Below are 20,319 nucleotides of genomic sequence, written 5' to 3'. Positions count from 1 at the left end.
ACACTTCAATGTGTAAGTATCAATACTTAAAAAAATTGTTATTAATATTTTTAGTAAAACTAAAGTGTTGGTGATTGTGCGGTGATGCCCCCCCAAAATAGTTAATGCACGGAGCACATTTAGAGGGTTTTCAAAAATATTTTACAACATAAAAATTCACACTTCAATGTGTAAGTATCAATACTTAAATTTTAAAAATGAATGTTTACAACAATTACAACACTGACACTTGAGATGGTCATTACGCATATGATTGTCATTGGTTTTCTACGTGTGGTCCCTATCATAGTCGCTTTCAAGCGACGTTTGCGGTCCCCCCCAGGTCGGTAGTGGTCCCTCAAGTAGTTAATGCCCAAGGCATGTCTGTGGGTTTCTCATATATACTTTACAACATAAATATTCACACTTTACTGAGTACGTATGAATACTCGACATTTCATAGAAGAATACTTGACAAGGCATAAATACTTGCACACGAACCCAAAAATATTTCATCATGAATCTCATTTGAAAGAGAAAATTATGTAGAAGATATTCGTGGTTTTAGATTCACAAAATTCCTCACATATCATTAGAAATATTGATGAGATTAAACGGATAAAATAAACACTTCTAAAAATGTATAAAAGATGAGTGTGTGATTAGAGAGAAAACAAAGTTGATGTCCAGTTTTTTATTTTAATACTTAATATCTTAGGTATGAATACTTAATATATTATATGGTAATAATTGCATGTATAAGTATCCATACATGCATGCACCAGTTGTAATTTTTTTGAAATATAAGTGGACCCCAAGTAGTTAGTAGTCCCCCTAGGTAGTTAGTGGTCCCCATCGTTATTATGCATCAGTTAGTTAGGGGGACATTTAAGGGACTGAAGCAGGGGGACTGTTAGTCGATCCCTAGATGAAAGTGTGAGAGGCTTTGGAGAAGGCAGAACAAAGGAGACTCTCTAAAGGGCCTTGCTATTCTGAAAGAACCGAATCGGTAGCACTCTCTCGCACAAGACAGTTAAAGATTAAAGTACGCTTCCGCACTTCAATTTTATATCCAACACAGATGGTTCTGTGGTGGTCGACGATGGTTTTTATCGGACCCAACAAACATCTCTTATCCTGTTAAAAATTTTCAGTTGCTTTTACACTTTACTAACAAGCTTTGTATCTTATGGATATTATCCGGTGAGAAATATATTCAATAATTTTAATTTCCCTTAAAAAATGTTCTGTTTAGTTCCTTTGTAATCATCGCAAAAATAAAGACAAATTAACTATACATTGGTAGGCGAGCTTAGAATAATTTCATTTAATTTTATTAAAAAGCCTCAAATATATTTATAGATATTGTCTTGCATGTTGTTTTCTTTATAAGCATTGCCTATGTAATATGGTCAACCGTATCACAAATTTTGGATCGGGTATGCCATACAACGATAATAATTAATGAGAAATATTCTGATCTCTCGAATCATCATATCAGAAAAACATTTCTTGAGTCATCACAAATTTCAATATTGTCTAATTTTCATTTCCAGCGCTAATATCAAAACATTTAAAGCTATATTTATAACATTGTAAAATGTTACTTGCAAGCATATAAACCTTTGTCTAAAAGCATTTTGAGATAGTTTGATAGTTTTAACTCTCAACTACTTTTGTTTTCAAGCCAAAATCACTTTTTTTTCTCTGATCATTCTAATTTATTTTTTTCGACAATCCGTGATGAATTTTACGAATCTAAAAATACGAACGTTTTCTATTCAATTTTATCTTTCAAATAAGATCCATGAAGAAATATTTTTGAATAATTTTAAAGTCATTTATTTTTTTTAAAGTAAAACTCATGAGCACTTTAAATTTTCAAATTTTTAAATCTGAGTCTACAATCATTGAAATTTTCAAGGCTTTGTATATGAGGTTTATATGCTTTATACATGAGCTTTGTAAATGCAGTGTTATTGTTGAGGTTTAAATTCTTTGTATATGAGGTTTATACGTTTTATTCTAGAGATCTAAAGTGTTATTAATAAGGTTTATATGCTTGTAAACAAATGTTTAAATTATTTTGAAGCAAAATAAAAGAAAAAAACTGAAAGTCACGGAGATTTAAAGTGGTAAAAAAAATTATGACACAAATATAACTTGAAAGCTATTTTTCATGGATCTCATTTGAAAGAGAAAATCAGGTAAAAAACATTTGTATTTTTAGATTCGCAAAATTCATTACGGATCGCCAAGAAAATGGATAAGAATGATCAGAGAAAAAAAATGGATGAAAGAAATCGATTCGTTTTTGGCTTTAAAACAAAAGTAGTTAGGAGTTAAAACTATATAGATTTAAAATTTTAATGCTTGCAGATAAATGTTTAAATGCTTGTGAGTAGCATTGCAAAATGTTATAAACAAAGCTTTAATGTTTGAATATTAGCGTTAGAAATAGAAGTTAGGTAAAATTGAAAGTTTTTTTTGTTAAACTATTTGGGGATGGACTCGGGAATTTTATTTAGGGTACAATTATCAGGCTCCATAATTAATAGCTACTAATCAAATATTTTGATATCTGTAAATTTAGTGCAGATATGAAATTATGAGACCTGGAATTATATGGCATGATTGGCTTATATAGAATAGGAAGAGTCTAATTGTCCACCATTTGTCCACAACTTTGACTTGCGCAAATACTGTAAAATTACTTCTACATGCTGTATAATTATACAATATATCACATAAAACTTATCAGTTAATCACAAAACATATAACAACTATTTGAAGTAGTCTCATTATAGTTAGAAAAACATTACAACTTGCACAACATGACAAAAAAAATATACTTTCAAACTGTACTTTCGAAAATTGCAGTTACAGGAAGTTATTGCCAGTTAGAGTTAGTTATTAACGGTTATTAGCGGTTATTGGCAGTTAGAGTTAGTTATTAAATTCCCCACTTGGTTGAATTTTCTATACTGTAAAATTGAATCTTGTATACAGTAAAATTTAGAATTGAATATTGTATACTGTAAAATTGAATATTGTATACAGTAAAATTTAGAATTGAATCTTGTATACTGTAAAACTGAATCTTGCATACTGTAAAAATGAATCTTGTATACAGTAAAATTTAAAATTGAATCTTGTATACTGTAAAATTGAATCTTGTATACTATAAAATTGATTCTTGTATAAAGTAAAGTTTTCAATTGAATCTTGTATACTATAAAATTGAATTTTGTACACAACAAAAATTAGAATTGAATGTTGTATACTGCAAAATTCAGTTTTGTATACAGTAAAATTTTCAATTGAATCTTGTATACTGTAAAATTTTCAAATAATACTGCAGATTTTCAATTGCTGCCGTCGCTGCCGTTGCGACCGTCGCTACCATCGCTGTCGGAGCAGAAGAGAAGAGAGAGAGAGAGAGAGAGACTCGCCAGGATTTTTAAAAGAGAGAGAGAGAAAACGAAAGACGCAATTACTAGTGTAGTACTAAAGCCCTGACTTACTCTTGTATGCCTGAAGTGATATACGCAATTACTTGATTTGAAGCAATAACAACAATTCCGTCTTTAGGTAAGAAAGGAGCGAAGCAGCCTAGAGTAGCGAAAGAAAGGAAAAAAATAGAGAGGCGGAGGATTGAGAGAGAGATCTGATTTATAAAAGGAAAGTAGAGTCGTTAAAATCAGTTAGAGTGGATAAGGTGGTGGACAATTTCTGAACAAACGTCAGTGGACAAAGAACATTTCTCTATAGAATAAAGAAAAAAGGTTTCTGTCCACTGGGTTTTGTCCACCATCTGTCCACAACCTTATCCAACTCCCGTTCTAACTGTCGATCCCCACCTCGTCTTGCTATTTAAACACCCGATCCCTCAAAAAGTTCTGATCTCTCTTTCTCTCTTTCTATTTATTTTCTTCCGATCGTGGAGCGCGATTCAACATATCAATAATCTTCTCTGATTCAATAGATCTCTCTTTTGCTCCACGATTCAACAGATCCACGTCTTGCTATTTAAACACCTCCTCTTTGGAATTTTGTTGAAGAATTTGTCTAAAAAAGTTCCATTTATTTTCTTGCTATTTATCGAATTGGTTATTATTTTCTTGCAACGAAATCATAATTGTTATTTTTTTGTATTTACCTTTTCTGATTCATTTTTCATTTGCAATGTCGATTTTAATTGAGATTACTGACTCGATCGTGGAGCGCGATCGAATAGAAGTTTAATTATTGTTTTATACATGATCGCAATGGAACCTTCAATCGTGGAGCGCGATCGAATAGAAGTTTTTGTTGAAGAGCACGGCAAAATTCAAATCTAGTAAGTTATTTCTGTTGAATTTGTTGTTTTCGTTGTATGCAGTAGCAGATCTAGCATTTCAAATGAAATCTGGAGGAAAAAGATGATAGAGAGGCGATATGAAGTATTGATCTGTTAATTTTACTGTATTGCCCCGTTAATTTTACAGTATTCATCTTGTAAAAATAGATGATAGAGAGGCGATATGGAGTATTGATCTGTTAATTTTATAGTATTGCCCAGTTAATTTTACAGTATTCATCTTGTGGAAATCTGGAGGAAAGAGATGATAGAAAAGCGATATGGAGTATTGATTTGTTAATTTTACAGTATTCATCTTCTAATTTTACAGTATTCATCTTGTGAAAATCTAGAGGAAAGAGATGATAGAGAGGCTTCTTACTCATCCGAACAATGAACACAAAAGGTTTTTAAGAGTGAGTCTATGGTACTATGCATATCACGGGTTGTTACCGTGCTACGGCTCTATATTCGAGTTTTCAAATCCTAACGGTCGATCCGAACCGTTCATCTTGTTCTCCATATTAATATGTGTTTGAAGACCAAATTTTACATTTTTTGAAATTTTTTTACTATTTTTTAGATATTTAGAAAATCACTTGATCTGAAAATTCTGGACCATCCAAAAACAGTGGTTTTCAATAAATCTAAAAAAATAGTAAACAAATTTCAAAAAATGTAAAATTTGGTCTCCAAACACATATTAATATGGAGAACAAGATGAACGGTTCGGATCGACCGTTAGGATTTGAAAACTCGAATATAGAGCCGTAGCACGGTAACAAATCGTAATATGCATAGTACCATAGACTCAGTCGGTTTTTAATGTAAAAGTTATTTGTCCATAGTTTTTTTGTTGCTATTATGGTATTTTGAATGTTGCGGTGAATATTTTTATCTTGTATTAAACAAATGTTGTTTGTGGTGAACATATGTTGTTTTGTGGTGAACAGATTTTTTCTGTGATGATGGATGTATGTATAGATTTAGCAATTTTAGAGTATAGATGGTATTATTTTATGGTTTATATTTTGCAATTTTACAGTATACATGATTCTTTGTAGGTTGTAGTTTAAACTGAAATGTAGCATTTGTTACATTTTATCTTACAGTATAGATGGTATTATTTTATGATTTAGTTTTAGAATTTTTACAGTATACAAGATTCAATTGGAAATTTACAGTATTATGTGAAAATTTTACAGTATACAAGATTCAATTGAAAATTTATAGTATTATTTGAAAATTTTACAGTATACAAGATTCAATTTTACAGTATATATTTTACAGTATGCAAGATTCAATTGAAAATTCTACTGTATACAAGTTTTAATTTTTACAGTATACAAGATTCAATTGAAAATTCTAATGTATACAAGATTCAATTGAAAATTCTACTGTATACAAGATCAATTTTACAGTTCTGCTGATTCAATTTTACAGTATACAAGATTCAATTTTAAATTTTACTGTGTAGAAGATTCAATTTTACAGTATACAAGATTCAATTGAAAATTTTACGGTATACAAGATTCAATTTTACAGTATACAAGATTCAATTTTACAGTATACAAGATTTAATTTTACAGTATACAAGATTCAACCCAGTGCGGACGCTAATAATTAACTCTAACTGCCAATAACCGCTAATAACTAACTCTAACTGCCAATAACTTCCTATAACTGTAATTTCCGAAAGTACAGTTTGAAAGTACATTTATTTTGTCATGTTGTGCAAGTTGCAATCTTTTTCTAACTATCATGAGACCACTTCAAATAGTTACTAGATGTTTTGTGATTAACTAATATATTTTATGTGATATATTGTATAATTATACAGCATGTAGAAGTAATTTTACAGTATTCGCGCAAGTCAAAGCTGTGGATAAATGGTGGACAAAAGGTTGTGGACAATTAGACGCTTCCTAGAATAAACTGTTTGTGATCTATTTTTATACCGCGGTGTTGTAGTAATCGTTGGGTGTGTTTGTATTTCAGATTTATCCATCAACTACAGCACTCAATTTCCTCTCGTAAAATGCTCATAAATATTAATTGCGTACAAATTCAAAAATTTTAGTACTATATAAAATTGGCATTTATTAAACGTAAAATCCGTACAATTTGATCTTATAAAGTATAAAATTCTGACAAATTTGAAATTGTACAATGAATGTGTGTAACATGTTATACAGTTGGACGAACCGTGTAATTTAGATTCCTTAGGATGTGTTAAATTTGCATTGAATCCCCTGTTTTTTGGACGTGTATTATAGTAAAGAGAAAGAAATTAATTTGGTTTTTAAATAATCAATGTAGAAGAGCAAAATCGTACAAACGAATTAAGCTTCCATATACAAAGTGATTTTCTCGGTGTTAATAACGCCTTTTTTTCTTATTCTTTCTGACCAAAATCATTATAAATTGTTACCAAACACTAAAACAACCAAGCAAGAAATTTATTTACTGCGTCTAAGAATATAAAATTATAAATCAATCGACTAAGAAAAAGAATCTGCTTCAGGTTGAGAGAGATTTGCCATAGGGGTCACCGAAACTCCTTGTATTACCTGGTCGAGAAAACACCATCTGCACACCAACATTTCATAGAGTTTTAACTTAAACACATCATTTGTAGTGCTGTTAGTTTTAACTTAAATACATCATTTCAATCAGTAACACAGGATTTAGTTTTACCTGATAATCACCAAGGGTGCATGACTTGAAGCCAGCAGCACAATATAGGAAATAATACTCCCACGTGCGGAAGAACTTTTCGTCGAATCCCAATGCAAGAATTTCTCTGAAATGATATAATTCAAACTTGTAAAAATTTTCATTCCAGAAACAAGAACACAACATTGAGAGGGAGGGAGGGAGAGATAGAATAGGAAATTTATCCTAAAATTTTACAGTAAAATAAAACACATGAGAAAATATTTTTCTTTCTGTAAAAAAGGTAAACTATCTTACTCTTTCTTTGCGGCAAAATTTCTCCTCCAATATATTAAAGTTTGGAAGTAATGAATTCCAATGTTTTCTAAGTGCTCCACACTGCAATTAAGAAGAAAAGTTAGACATGATACAAGAAAATGAACTATCGCTTTAAAGGATTAAATACAACAACAACAACCAAGCCTTTAGTCCCAAACAAGTTGGGGCTGGCTAGAAATGAAACTCAATCACAATCATAAAATCAAGGTATTTATGGGTTTCATCTCATGAGAGAATGACTGTTTTTCGACCACTGGTCTATCGTTGGCTCGCCACGCCTATCGCGACCCTCCTCCTTTATCCTGGCTTGGGACAGGTTGTGCAGAAACTACACAGACGGGTTCTTTAAAGGATTAAATGATATAGATAAACAGTTTTATGATTCTGCTAATGAATGCAGAGTATACCTTTCATTGAGAAAAGTTTGTTTGTTATTTTCAAACTATGACATGGCAAAATTTTCAAGAGAATGCAACAGTTAAAGTAGTCTATATAGGACTAATTTAATTAACCTTCCTGTAAAGATTACCCCGTCACAGGTTCCAAATTTTTCTCACTAGACTAAGATCACCAATTGAAATAAAATATTAAAATATCAAAACAGAAGGAAAAAAATTTGCACAAAATTCATTATTCATCCATTGCACTAAACTGTATTTTCTTATTAATTTCAATATCCATGAAATATCCCTTGCAAACCAAAAACGTTCCTGGTATTTCTTTTCATGCTTCAAAAGGAAATAAAAATAATGGCACAAAAAAATGGTAGGGCTTTTGAAACAGCATATAGAGTGTGTGTGTGTGTGTGGTGGGGTCATTTACCATAATCTAGAGGAAGTGGACATGGCAGAGGTAATCCTACTTAAAGAAGGGAGGCAACCTCCAGGGAAAATGTATTCCTTTATGAAGTCCGAGCTTAACCTATACTCATCATACCTCTCATCTGGAATGGATATAAACTGCACTCAAAAGAAAAGAAAAGAAAAAAAAAAAAAACTGTTAAACTTTTACTCTTTCAAGGTGACTAGTTGAGGTGATCAGCGAGTTCATAAAAAATACTGGCACCAATGCGGGTATTAGAAATGACCATTAGTACCAGAAGGGACTTCATTTATGGGAATAAATGCGTATCCTACAAATCACAAAAGAGGCTAAAAGAGAATTACCTGAAGTACAAAAACGCCATCTTCTGCCAAAAGAGATTCGCAACAGCTGAAGAACTCTCCCATGTATTCGTGCCCTACTCCTTCAATCATCTCACTACAAAATCAACTACTATCTCACTGACAAAAATTTGATAGAGAATCGACGGAAGACACTTATTGAAAGAAGGAATTGCGTGAAAGCACCTCCCTACTCACTAGTCGGAATTAGCTTTTAAAATTAGTAGGAAGGGCTTCTCACAAATTCTTGTTAATTTAACTCTTCACATCGTTCTTTTTGGTTTAAGAAGAAACAGAGAGGTACAGCCTACGTACCAAGAGATGATCCTGTCATACTTCTTAGAGTGTGACAGCTGTCGATAATCACAGAGCAGGAATTTTATGTTATCCTGGAAACATTGTAAAGCAGATTAATACAAACAATAGTTATGGAACTAATTACATAAAATTACAAATTGGATGCGACTAAATGTAATCCAACATATATAAGCAATATGATCTAATGGATATGAGCATTTAGTGACCCCACAGGAAATTAACATTTTTTTATAATGCTTACACAATTGTAGCTGTCGATAGGTTCAATGTGTATGTGATTAGAACTGATGGGATGGGAAGTTGCTGCATGCAATCAATTAACATTTTAGAAAAATTAAGTTATAAAGGAATAACCTCTAATCCAGCCTCTTTGACTTTTTGTGTGGCATACTTGAGTTGCTCCTCTGACAAGGTGATACCGGTATATTTGCAACCTGTACGCCTCACAACTTCAATTGCAAGGCTTCCCCAGCCACAACCTATCTCAAGTACTTCGTGCTTGCTACCTACTCTAGCCTTATACAATTAAAAAAAATGAAAAAAAAATGCATAAGAAAGTGAAATTCACAAGCTTTTATTTGCCAAAAAAAAAAAAAAAATAGAGAGTGAAAGAAGCATTTTCATTTGTTCTCTTTTCAATTCACTATTCAGCACTGGTAACAAAGGAAAGGAAAATGAGAAAATTAGGGAACTTCTCTCTAAGAAGTTAGCAAGAGTACCAAAAAGTAACAAATACAAATTGGAAGTATAACTTAATACCTTATCTATTAGAAGAGAAATTTTGCGAAGCTGGGCAGTTTTTAAATCCTCATCCTCTGTCTGTCAAAATGAACATTGTGGTTATACTCGGTGTGATGCTGCAGGTTTCAGGTCATAACCCAACCCAGAGTACGAATCTTAATGTGATTAGAGCCTCAATTGAATCAGTAAACCATATAAGCCAGAATCAGGTCCGATCAAAATATAAGCAACAGTAATTCAACTGTCCCTAATCCAATAGAACTGAGATCGAAACTGAACTCACCCAACCCCACAAAATTATCAGGAAGAAAATAAGTTATTTTTCTTTTCCATTGCTTAATTTCTTTCTAGTTCAGCTAAACACTAGGATAGAAGGTTGAAGAACAAACCTCGAAGATTGCACAGGAGTAGGTCATTGTCTCATCCAAGAACAAGGAGAAGAAATCATTGCTCTACAAAAACACACAGGAAAATATGCATTCAGATTATTTGAAGCCCTTATTTATACATTCACCTATTCTTTCTAGCTATTCTCTTGGCATTTTTTTTGAAGATAAATACCTTCTCTATCCTTTACATTTATTTCCTTTCTAGCTTTTTCTCTGTGTAGAATCCAGGATATGAGGACTTTAGTTGCATTGCAAAGGTCAAGTGAGGCAAAATTTGGTTTCAATGAGGTTTATTGCTCAATTAAGTGTTAATTGATGCATTATTGGGTTTAATCGAAACATCATTAAGCAACCCATTATTAATTCATGCCAAATTGGGCATAACGGCTAAGTGCACAACTTAGTATTGATTATTAAATCAGATTATTAAACAAATAAACAATTACGTAGCTCAGGATTATTTAATGCTAAATTAAAATTTTTATTTTAAGGAACATAGCACCAGTGAGGATGTACAGGCAGAAAGTTGGGTTTAATCAAGGGTTTGCACTTTGCAATGCAGAGATGCTGATTCAAAATATGGTTTAATTTGGTTTAATTGCACTAATTATGATTAACTGATGCAACAGTGGTTTCAATTGAACTAAATTCTGAAAATTCAATTGTGAGATAAAATAAAATTGGGCTCAATTACATAATTAAAATATGTTTCTAACCATACCAGATCATAGTGTTGAGATATATTTCTTCGAGCTTGTGTCACTGAATTTTGCCGCAACATATGCCGAAAAAAGTACTTCGCAGATGCCACACCAGCCGTCAATAACATAGGGGTCCACCATCCCCTAAACCAGCTGTTATTTTTTTTTTTAAAGAAAGAGTCCATTTTGCAACATTAGAAATACTTGGAGAAAGCACAAATTATAAAACACAAAGATGTTGGCAAAAGAACAGTCACAATTCAATTGAAACTACAAATTTATGCCTATTTAAACACAAACAACCTGCTGTCTAAAACAACATTACTAAATTGCTGAAATACAAGTCTCAATCAAAATACTTGCTAACTGTTTCTCATATAAATTATTAAAGGGAAGTTATCTCCAGAAATGCAATTTCAAAAAAGAACATTTTGTAAGAAATGAAAAGAAACATGTAAGTCCAAACAACATGAAAATTAATATTGCTAAACAGTGATGTGTTTGCACTTTCTAACAAGTTGAAAAAGTAAGAAGAGAAGAAACCTTTTATTGGTATTGCCACTAGAAGCATTCTTCAGATCCCTATTAGCAATAAGAATCTGCAGTATTTGCATGTTAACAAAAGCTTTTACAAAGGTACAACACTTTTCACATGTAGTCAAAGTATTAGAAAAGTCATGAATTTGGACCTCTTGATACTGCTGTAAATTATGATAAGTATCCTTGACATTTATCGCTATCCTTCAAATAGATCATATACTTTGGGGATAATAGTACTTTTTGTAGTCCTATGAAGCCTTAAAGATCATGCAAGAATTTTTTTTTTTACAAAAACAATGAAGTGGTGATACCCTTTTGTATCCAACCAAGCTCAAAGTAGCAGTTTCATTCACTGTTTGTCAGGGTACTGATATTTTCATATCTTGTCAGGGTATATCAGAAAGTTGTCATGAACTATAATGAACATTTCTCATTTTGCAAATGCAGGCATAATATTCTAAGGCTTAATAAACAAGCTTGTAGGTTTCCTTTACCAAGAAAAAATCAAGAAGACCATTCTCTTGATCAACAAATGAGAAATATCCATTTATATATGCATCTGCAAGGCCTAGATCTGCTTCTGCTGCAACCTATAAAATTAAAAACCAAAACAAAAGTAAAGATTAAAATCATCTGTGAAATTAAATTATACAAATAAGGAGAGTGTTTCATTAGTTTGCCCTGCATAACTATATAACTGTATATAACCTAGCAATCCATAACTGTATGGTTAACCATTTTGTTGTTGTACAAAGAATATGAGCTATCTTAATAACCTCAGAGATATCCAAGCAATAACTTATTTCTCTGACACTTATTTGAAAAATGAGGATATAGATATTAAGGAGTAATTTGGGCATTTCTGAAGAAAAACCACAACTGAAAGACCATACTTTCCTTTTTATTTTTATTTTTCATAGTTTCAAAACCAAATGGATAAAGGTACAAAGTTACGAACCTTCCAGTAGAATAAGGGGCTGTGCACTCTTAGAACAGATTTTACAGTGCATTTCTTGCTGGGCTTACCAAAGGTAAACATCGTGCCTCCATCTTCATGCAAACTACAGGGTAAATTAGTATTATTTTATTATAATTATTATGCCATTACAAAATCCAGCTTTTGTATTATCCATGAAACATTCTCCCTTAAACAAATTTGGTTGACAGCACACACAAAGACAGCATCTTTTCATTCTGGCTGCTATTGTGAATTTGTGCAATCTGAAGTCTGAATCGCATCAAATTAGGGTTAAATTTTGCCCTTGGCTGACTAGTCAACTGGGAACAGACCATATCCCACTTTGATATAGTACACTAATATAAATTTTGTTAAAATGAAAGGGCTCAATCTCTCGATATTGCTAATTTTTTTTTCAAACACATCCAAATATGTATGCAAATACACTGCTAAGTACTACGCACCACCTAAGTTGACCACAAGGACCAGTTTAGAACAAATCGTCAGAATGGGTCTGGTTCAGGTCATAATTTCTTATAAGAGATAGCATTTGACTTACATTAAATTACCAACTGAGACATACTGCTCAAGAAATCTGGTAACTAGGAGACGTGCACCGGTTTCCATGGGAGATAGTACCATGTGTTTAGGATTTTCCAATAGAGACAACCTCTGTCCCAGAAAGCCACTTGCAGCAGCTTTCCCAGCCTGTATTAGTAGTTACACAACACAAGTAAGGGGAAATCGATTAAGTCTTTAAGCCTTTGGGTTCTAGCAAAAAATAAAAGAAATAATTTGAAGGACCAGAACACTCATCAGAGAAAATATTTACATGACAGTTTAATGAGATCTTATATAGGTTATAGAACCTTTGATCAATCATGTTGCTCAATCTAGTTTCCAACATTAACTGATATAATGGAAACATTACGTCGGTAGTTTGCAAAAGAACAAAGATATTTTCTATTAATACGAAGAAATATAAAATATCCTAGTGATAATCTAAATCGGTAGTAAGGGAAGTTAAAAGGTGGTATTAGACAAGAAGAAGAAAGAGAAAGGAATGCACCATTATGTCTATAGATTGCAGTAATTTACTTTAATTTAGAAACAAAATAATTACCTTGAGACCATCCTCATGGAAGCCATATCCTGAAATTTTTAAACAAAAAATTAGGTGTTCCACAATTTAATTGAAGAAAATTCCATTGTTGCAAATACATAGATCAATTAGAGTTGTTCGCCTTGTATTTGGATTGTTTCTCACAACCATTTTTACCTCCTTCAAAACATCTAATTTCAAATTTGATTTTAGATATCCTAGAGAACACTTGAATTGGAAACAAAATATATATACGTACCTTGGTAGGCCCCACAAAACCAAATTCCTCTTTTGCCCTGCACTTTATCAAGCTCGAGAGAGGCCTTGGAGGCAGCGACAGTTGGGAAAGGGTGGCTCGTGCGCCACTTAAGCAATGTTTGTTTGGGTACAGAGGAAGGATTTAGTGTAACCAGATATGGGGCACCAGTTGAGCCTAAATTCTGCAGATGCATGCTTCAATGAAAATTAATAAGTAAATAAACAAATTAAATATAAATGATCTAAATGTAGGTACTAGGGAAAGAACAACATACAATGGCAATAATCAATTTTTCAAGTATGCTCTTTGGTGTTATGCAGCAATGCTGGTACACAAAAGAAGAGAGGTTCTGCAAATGTTTTGTTCCACATTTGCCAAAACACCCTTCATTTCGAAATTATAATATTTGCAATCCAGGTAGCAACTATGCAAGTAATACTGATCTATCACATCAGGTTGAAGAAAAAGGTATAATCCACAGTATCGCAACTTGCCCCAAGTGTAATGAGGCTAAATTTGTGTAAGCAGAAGTTGAAATAGAATCATGCACAAGAATTCTCAATGTCAATTTCTGAGTTCCCATGACCTAACTGCAATGCAATATGGTGAGATAAAACATGCAAAATCTAGGGCTGCTTGGTCATTTTCAGTTGACCTAGCCTAGGCTTCAGTAGAAAGATATCAGTTCCGCATAACCCAGAAAACTTGGGTATTAGTTCCATGCAAGAAATGTTAGGTGTTACTTCTAATTATTGTCAAATATAATCAGGTAAAGGTACTAAAAGAAAAGAGCACCAACCTGAAGAACATTTAGCCAATAGGTGACAACTGCGCCGCTGTCTGTGGTCCCTAGAAAATTCCAAGCACCCCATGCTGATTGATTCCTCGGCATGAAGTTTATATCTCGGTGGAGATATATATCACTGCCAGTAAAGAATATTTACCCACTTTTAATATTTCTCAAAAGAAAACATATTGAGCTAACCCCCTTAGACCTGATGGCAGGTCAATATAAATCAGAAAACACCCAGGTCATATATGACACATTATTTTAAGCTTTATCATCATGATTTCAGTTTACATTATTTTAAGGTTACCTGTAAACGTACTGAAAAGCACCTAGAATTCTGGACTCCTCATATGTGGCTTCAGTTCCTAACATATTTAAAGCATCTGGCGCATGTGCAGCAATTACACACCCATCATAGATCTCGTCTGTACCATCTATTGCTGTCACACGACATCCTGAAAACACAACCAGTACAGGAAAAGGAGAAATTAGATCACCACAGAGTATTGCAGAAAACATCCTATCCCATATTCCAACCCCACTTCAGAAACAAAAAAGAAACACCACCTTAATTATCCTTACTTACAGAAAAACACCCATGAATTGTGATAAGAGTGAGGCTACAATACTATGCATAGCGCATATCGGTTAGTACTATGGATCAATATCTCCATTTTTATTTTTAAAGTTCAAACAATCGATCTAAACCATTCAACATGTGCTTGTAGATCAAATTTTACATTTTTTAGAATTTTTTTACATTTTTTTAGATAGGTAAAAAATCACTTGATCTAAAGATTGTAGACCATTCAAAAGTAGTGATTTTCTACCTATCTAGAAAAATGTTAAAAATTAAATTTAGTTTGCAAGTACATTTTCATATGGAAATCATGTTGAACGATTCAGATCGACTATTTGGACTTTGAAAAATCAATATATTGATCCATAGTACGGACCAATCCGAGCTATGCATAGTACTGTAGCCTCACTCTTTGGATAATTGCAAAGCATTCTCAACATGAATTAGCTGGCTGGATGTGTAAGAAACAAAAAATTGCAGTTCAACATGTCGGGTCAGGCTTAGATTTAGTCGTTTTAGATTGTGTCACGGGTCGTTCAGAATGGATTGTTTCAGCTCATTCAGGTCTCCGCTAATTCAGATTTGGATTGTTTCAGCCCTTAATTCATTCAGGTCTAGGTCATCTCAAGTTTGGGTTAGGCAGGTTCAGGTTTCGTGTCAGTCAGGTTAGAGACCGGGGTCTTTTACAGTTGTCACCCTGACAAAATTAATTTCAGATTACTAGTTGAGTAATTTGTTTAGGTAAAACTAGGTCATAAAAAAAAATTGGGTTGGTTCAGGTGTCATGTTCGGTGGGTTGAACTTAGGGCTCAGGTTAAGTTGAATTCGGATCAGTTCAGGTCCCTGTTTGATATTTTGAGTGAATTTTGCTTCAGGTCAGGTTCCAGATCATTGAATTTAACAAAAAGAAAAATCAGTTCCAGGTCTAAACTAGCCCACCTAGGCCACTTAATGGGAAGTTGAAATGACAATTTTTGTAACAAAAAGAAAAACATGAGATTTGAGAGATGATAATAATGTTGGAATATTACTTGCCCATTCATAATGGCTGGTTTTTCTCAACTACCAAATATTGCTTGTATATATAAATGCTTGATAGAAAAGACTAAAGAGAAGAAAGGTAGATATATTGGCAGAAATATTAACATACCACCATCAATGCTTGATATAGATGTGGCTGCACAGCTTGTTTTTATCTGACAGGACATGTTCTCAAGCTCTTCTCTTACCTGAAACACAACTCATTAAATTGATGCACACACAAAGAAATGTTTTATAGTCACCTGCCTGTCTTTTTAACTTCAATAACTTTAGTACCTTGTTGACATAGCAATGTGAACGGTTTTTTACAGTGAGCCACTGTGGCCGACCAAATAGCTGCAACAAAAGAGCATAAATTAGATATGCTAACAGAATATATATTTTTTTTTTTCGTAAATTACACCAAATACTATGCTCCTATAGGCTGTTTGCACTTTGCAAGCCACAAAGAGCCAGAATTTTGAAACTAATTGCACGCTTAACTTTCACCAAAAGCTGAACTATTCACATCAACTCAGCAACAATCTTAGTAACAGTAATTTAAATTTTCCAATTATATCTCAATTTGAGAAAATAAGTGCAGAAAAAGATTGTATTAAACTATAGAGGTAAATAACAAAATAGTAAATTTATATAAACTGACAAGTAATGAGCGAGAGGTTTACCTGAAGTAGGTGGTGGTTCCGGCAGAAAGAGAGCACAGAAAAGGCCGAAAATTTCATCACTCCTTCAGAAGGGCACGACCATATCGATGCGCATATCGGCACCTATTTTCATGTAAAATTACAAAGTTGATCATCATACAACAAACAAAATTAACAGAGCAGAGGGAATTTTCTCATCAAATGAAAGATAGAACTCACAATATACGCCTTCTGAAATAATTCGGAGTAGCCATGAGACTTGATAAACTGCTCAAGTGTCTCATTTTGATCCATGTCAGGGTTGGTTTCATGTTCTTCAAGGTACCTTATAGTGTCAAAAATAATTATAAGAAAAATTAAGGACATGATCGCAAATGCACCAAGCAATTCATCAGAAAAAAGAGAAATTAAGCGACATTTAAAAGCAGCAATAATCCAAACTGTAGCAAAGTAAAATTGTTACTGATAATAACAATAACACAACATAAACCCTTAAAAGATACACTCAAACGACTTCAAAATAGCAACCCTTTATATGTAAATCCCCCTCCATGTTCTCCCCGCTTCGATCGAGTTCTCTTCTCCGTATGGATTGCTTGATCGTGTAATCGAAAGAGACAATGCGAATGCGGTCGATAATTTAAAAAAAAAAAAAAAAAAATTAAAGAAAACAAAACCAAAGGGATAAAGAACGAAAGAGGAGACAGCGCGCGAGCAAAAAACGAAAACAATATAAATCGGCCCAAATAGGCCCAACTAGGCCCAAAGTTATATATGCTATATAAACTCACTTGAGCACATCCTCTTTGAACTTGACAATTTGTCTGATCATCTGCCAAAAGTAGGGATTAAGTGCATTGCTCTTCTGTGCAAACAAACCGGAGACTCCATTTCGACTCCCCCATTCCATCCCTTTCCCTCCTTCTAAGCTCACTGCGAAAGACATGTCAGATATCTCCATTTCCACATCCAATCCTTCAAACAACTCCATCATATTCGGATATGTTACCTGTTTTTTTTTTAAATTGACAAGTTTAAGTTTATCATTCATCAACTAGACGATGCATATTTAATGGTCTTTGACAAATATAAGAGGATAATAAAATTAGAGTACAATTTCTTAAGTTCACCAAGTCTTTAAATGAAGAATCTGAACTGTTGAAACCCGCTTATCTTACGAGTGATGTGTCTACGTGTGAAAATTTTAAATATTCGAATTAATTTAGTATAAAGTCAAGTAGTCAAAATTAGAAGGTTAATAAATTAATTTTAATGCATTCATTTGTTGAACCTTTTTTGACCACTTGACTCTATGCAATTTTTTTTTATTTTTTTTACATGTAGACGCATCACTCATAAGGTAGGCGGGTTTCAACGGTTCAGATTTGTCGTTTGAAGCCGATTCGATGGGTTTTAGATTTGAGTTCATCAAGAGTCTTGGTGAACTTAAGAACATCCTAGTTTTACTCATAATATTATATGAAATTTGATACAAAATACCTACAAAAATTTCTAATTATAAAATACTTATTTCAATACTTAAAATACTTGTAAAATACATATTTCAATACTATATCTATGCATTCAATTATAAACATTTAAACATATACATTCAAAAGTCAAACATATAGAATATTCAAACTATGTAATCCATCCAAAGAAATTATTTTATGAACATCATAGCGCCACGTAGTGTACTACTTTATACGCCTCAAGTTGATATGAGACATATTATGACTTTTTCTTGCTGTGTCTTACTTTAATTAAGTATAGATCCCCACATTTTTGTATCTTTTTCCAACTAAAAAACATTCATGAAAGATATGTGGATTTTGATTGGTTCACAACATTGTTACTTTTTGTCTGAAATTAATTTAAATAAAGTTAAATACTTCAATTCACTCCATGTAATATTTTGACTGTCAAAAAAATTTGAAAAAAAAAAATCCATTGTCAATATGATACATTTATGCTTTAAGTATTATTAAATAAGATATCTTTTGTTTAGTCTTGATATCTATTTTTTAGATATTTTTTTTTAAGAATTAAATTTGCATATCTCCGTAAAAATCTAATATAAACCTCTTAAAAAATATATTTAGACGTCTACATATGCAAATAAAGTGCACTGGGATTTTTTTTTTTTTTAAACAAAGGAAAAATGTCCATTTCATTCAAGACTGTTTTAATATAACAAAATGCATCTTTAAATAGAAAAGCTACAAGGTTAATCAATTAACCAAAAATATATACATTTAAAAGGATAACATAAAAGGTTAATTTCTTGAAAATCTTTTACTATAAATTCAAGAATATACAATACAGAGACACATTTATTAAAATGTACCCGGTTGAAGACCATGAAGCCCAAGTCGAGGTCGACACCGTCGAAAGAGACGGTCTTGGCATGGCCACCGAGGTGTTCTTCTTTCTCGTAAAGTACCACATTTGCCCCTGCTTTCGCCAACTCGTACGCCGCAGCTAGGCCGCTTATTCCTGCCCCAACCACAGCCACCTTCATTTCTTCTTCTTTTCTTGAAATGGGGATGTTCAAGAAAATATTAAAGATGAAAAATGAGGAAAGAGAGATGGAAATATGAAGAGTGAGGCTGAGGCATTTTGGTTGGTTAAGATAAGAAGTCAGAAATCTTGTTAGGTTGTAATGATTCATGTCCCCCAAAAAATTACCCCTCAAAAGTCCCAAGCTGCCTTTTTTTGTTTCTTCTATAATTAATATAATCAGTATTAATTGGTGACATGCAACACAATTTACTCTATATTGGTGTACTTGTCTATTTTTTTAGGAAAAATTGTAACAAAATATACTTGAGATACAAAAAATATAAATTTACGTCTCATCCTAAAAAAAATTCTTCAAAATATACTTCTATTTTTATGTTTTTTCTCATAAGAATATAAAAATATACTTAATATTAAAAATAATTATAAAACTATGCCTTGTTGTACAAATTTTCTCCACCTGTAAGCATCTTGGCTCGGCCTGTTTATTCCTCTCTTTTTTTCCTTTGTTTGTTTTCGGTAGGGAATATATCTCAGAAATCAGATCTAATTAAAGCTTAAATTCATTAGCTTGCTACTTAGAGAAGTGATATATAATTGTAAATTTCTTATATGCACCCTACTTGCACCCAAAATAAATTAAACTACAAGCAAAAATAGATTAATCAAAGTATTTGTTCTCTTCAAAATTATATAAAAAGAACTTTTTTTATATAATTGGTGATTATTTCTTATATGCACCCTCCTTGCAAATTGGTGATTATTTGGTGTAATTTAGGAAATTGTTGGCTAATTGAGATATAAGAACTTTTTTTTTCAGTAATAGGAAATTGGTGATTATTTTTGGATAGGGATGTTAATATTAATCAGATCCGATGGATCGATCAAATATCGGATCAATTTCAGATGTTAATATTATTAGATTGGTTACGGGGTTGATAATTTTTTAACCCTCCACAAACTTGCATTGTATGAATCGAATCCGAACCATTTACATAATTTTCTTGATTTTATGACAAGTTATTAAATATTATTTTGTTGCTACTATATTGTGACTAAATAAATATACGAAAATTACATTGAAGGTTAAAATACAAATAGAAAAAAAAAATACATGGAAAAAAAAGGCATATCATTTTAACTTGGCGATTTTGGTTTATATCTATTATAGATCAAGTTAGCCAAGATCCAGGGACCAATCCAAAAAAAAAAAAAACTCTTTAAAAAAAAAATCATTCTCTTAATATATTTTTATGGCACC

General features: G+C 32.4%; 1 protein-coding gene across 3 annotated transcripts; it reads right to left on the bottom strand.

The window, feature by feature from the left end:
- Nucleotides 1-6,650: 6,650 nt before the first annotated feature.
- Nucleotides 6,651-19,140, bottom strand: LOC144547912 (uncharacterized). 3 transcript variants are annotated; one of them, XM_078296595.1, is made up of 24 exons: nucleotides 18,886-19,140; nucleotides 17,330-17,547; nucleotides 16,758-16,863; nucleotides 16,560-16,661; nucleotides 16,171-16,230; nucleotides 16,004-16,082; nucleotides 14,581-14,728; nucleotides 14,283-14,406; nucleotides 13,484-13,664; nucleotides 13,246-13,274; nucleotides 12,682-12,830; nucleotides 12,123-12,225; nucleotides 11,659-11,754; nucleotides 11,168-11,223; nucleotides 10,645-10,777; nucleotides 9,924-9,986; nucleotides 9,553-9,612; nucleotides 9,148-9,309; nucleotides 8,791-8,864; nucleotides 8,479-8,572; nucleotides 8,135-8,271; nucleotides 7,292-7,372; nucleotides 7,016-7,121; nucleotides 6,651-6,907 (listed from the first exon to the last, which is right to left on the bottom strand). In XM_078296595.1, the coding sequence occupies exons 1-24, from the start codon at nucleotides 19,057-19,059 to the stop codon at nucleotides 6,839-6,841; spliced, it is 2,604 nt and encodes an 867-aa protein (XP_078152721.1). In that variant the 5' UTR covers nucleotides 19,060-19,140; the 3' UTR covers nucleotides 6,651-6,838. The 3 variants fall into 3 exon arrangements, with proteins under 3 accessions (XP_078152721.1, XP_078152723.1, XP_078152724.1); XM_078296597.1 differs by lacking the exons at nucleotides 16,560-16,661; nucleotides 16,758-16,863; nucleotides 17,330-17,547; nucleotides 18,886-19,140 and having other exon boundaries at nucleotides 16,004-16,072; nucleotides 16,163-16,230; XM_078296598.1 differs by lacking the exons at nucleotides 14,581-14,728; nucleotides 16,004-16,082; nucleotides 16,171-16,230; ... (2 more) ...; nucleotides 17,330-17,547; nucleotides 18,886-19,140 and having other exon boundaries at nucleotides 13,484-13,677.
- Nucleotides 19,141-20,319: the final 1,179 nt, after the last annotated feature.

The sequence above is a fragment of the Carex rostrata genome, chromosome 32 (assembly GCF_964058835.1).
Source record: "Carex rostrata chromosome 32, lpCarRost1.2, whole genome shotgun sequence".
NCBI classification, from domain to species: domain Eukaryota; kingdom Viridiplantae; phylum Streptophyta; class Magnoliopsida; order Poales; family Cyperaceae; genus Carex; species Carex rostrata.
This window is presented reverse-complemented; position numbering and strand designations above follow the sequence as displayed.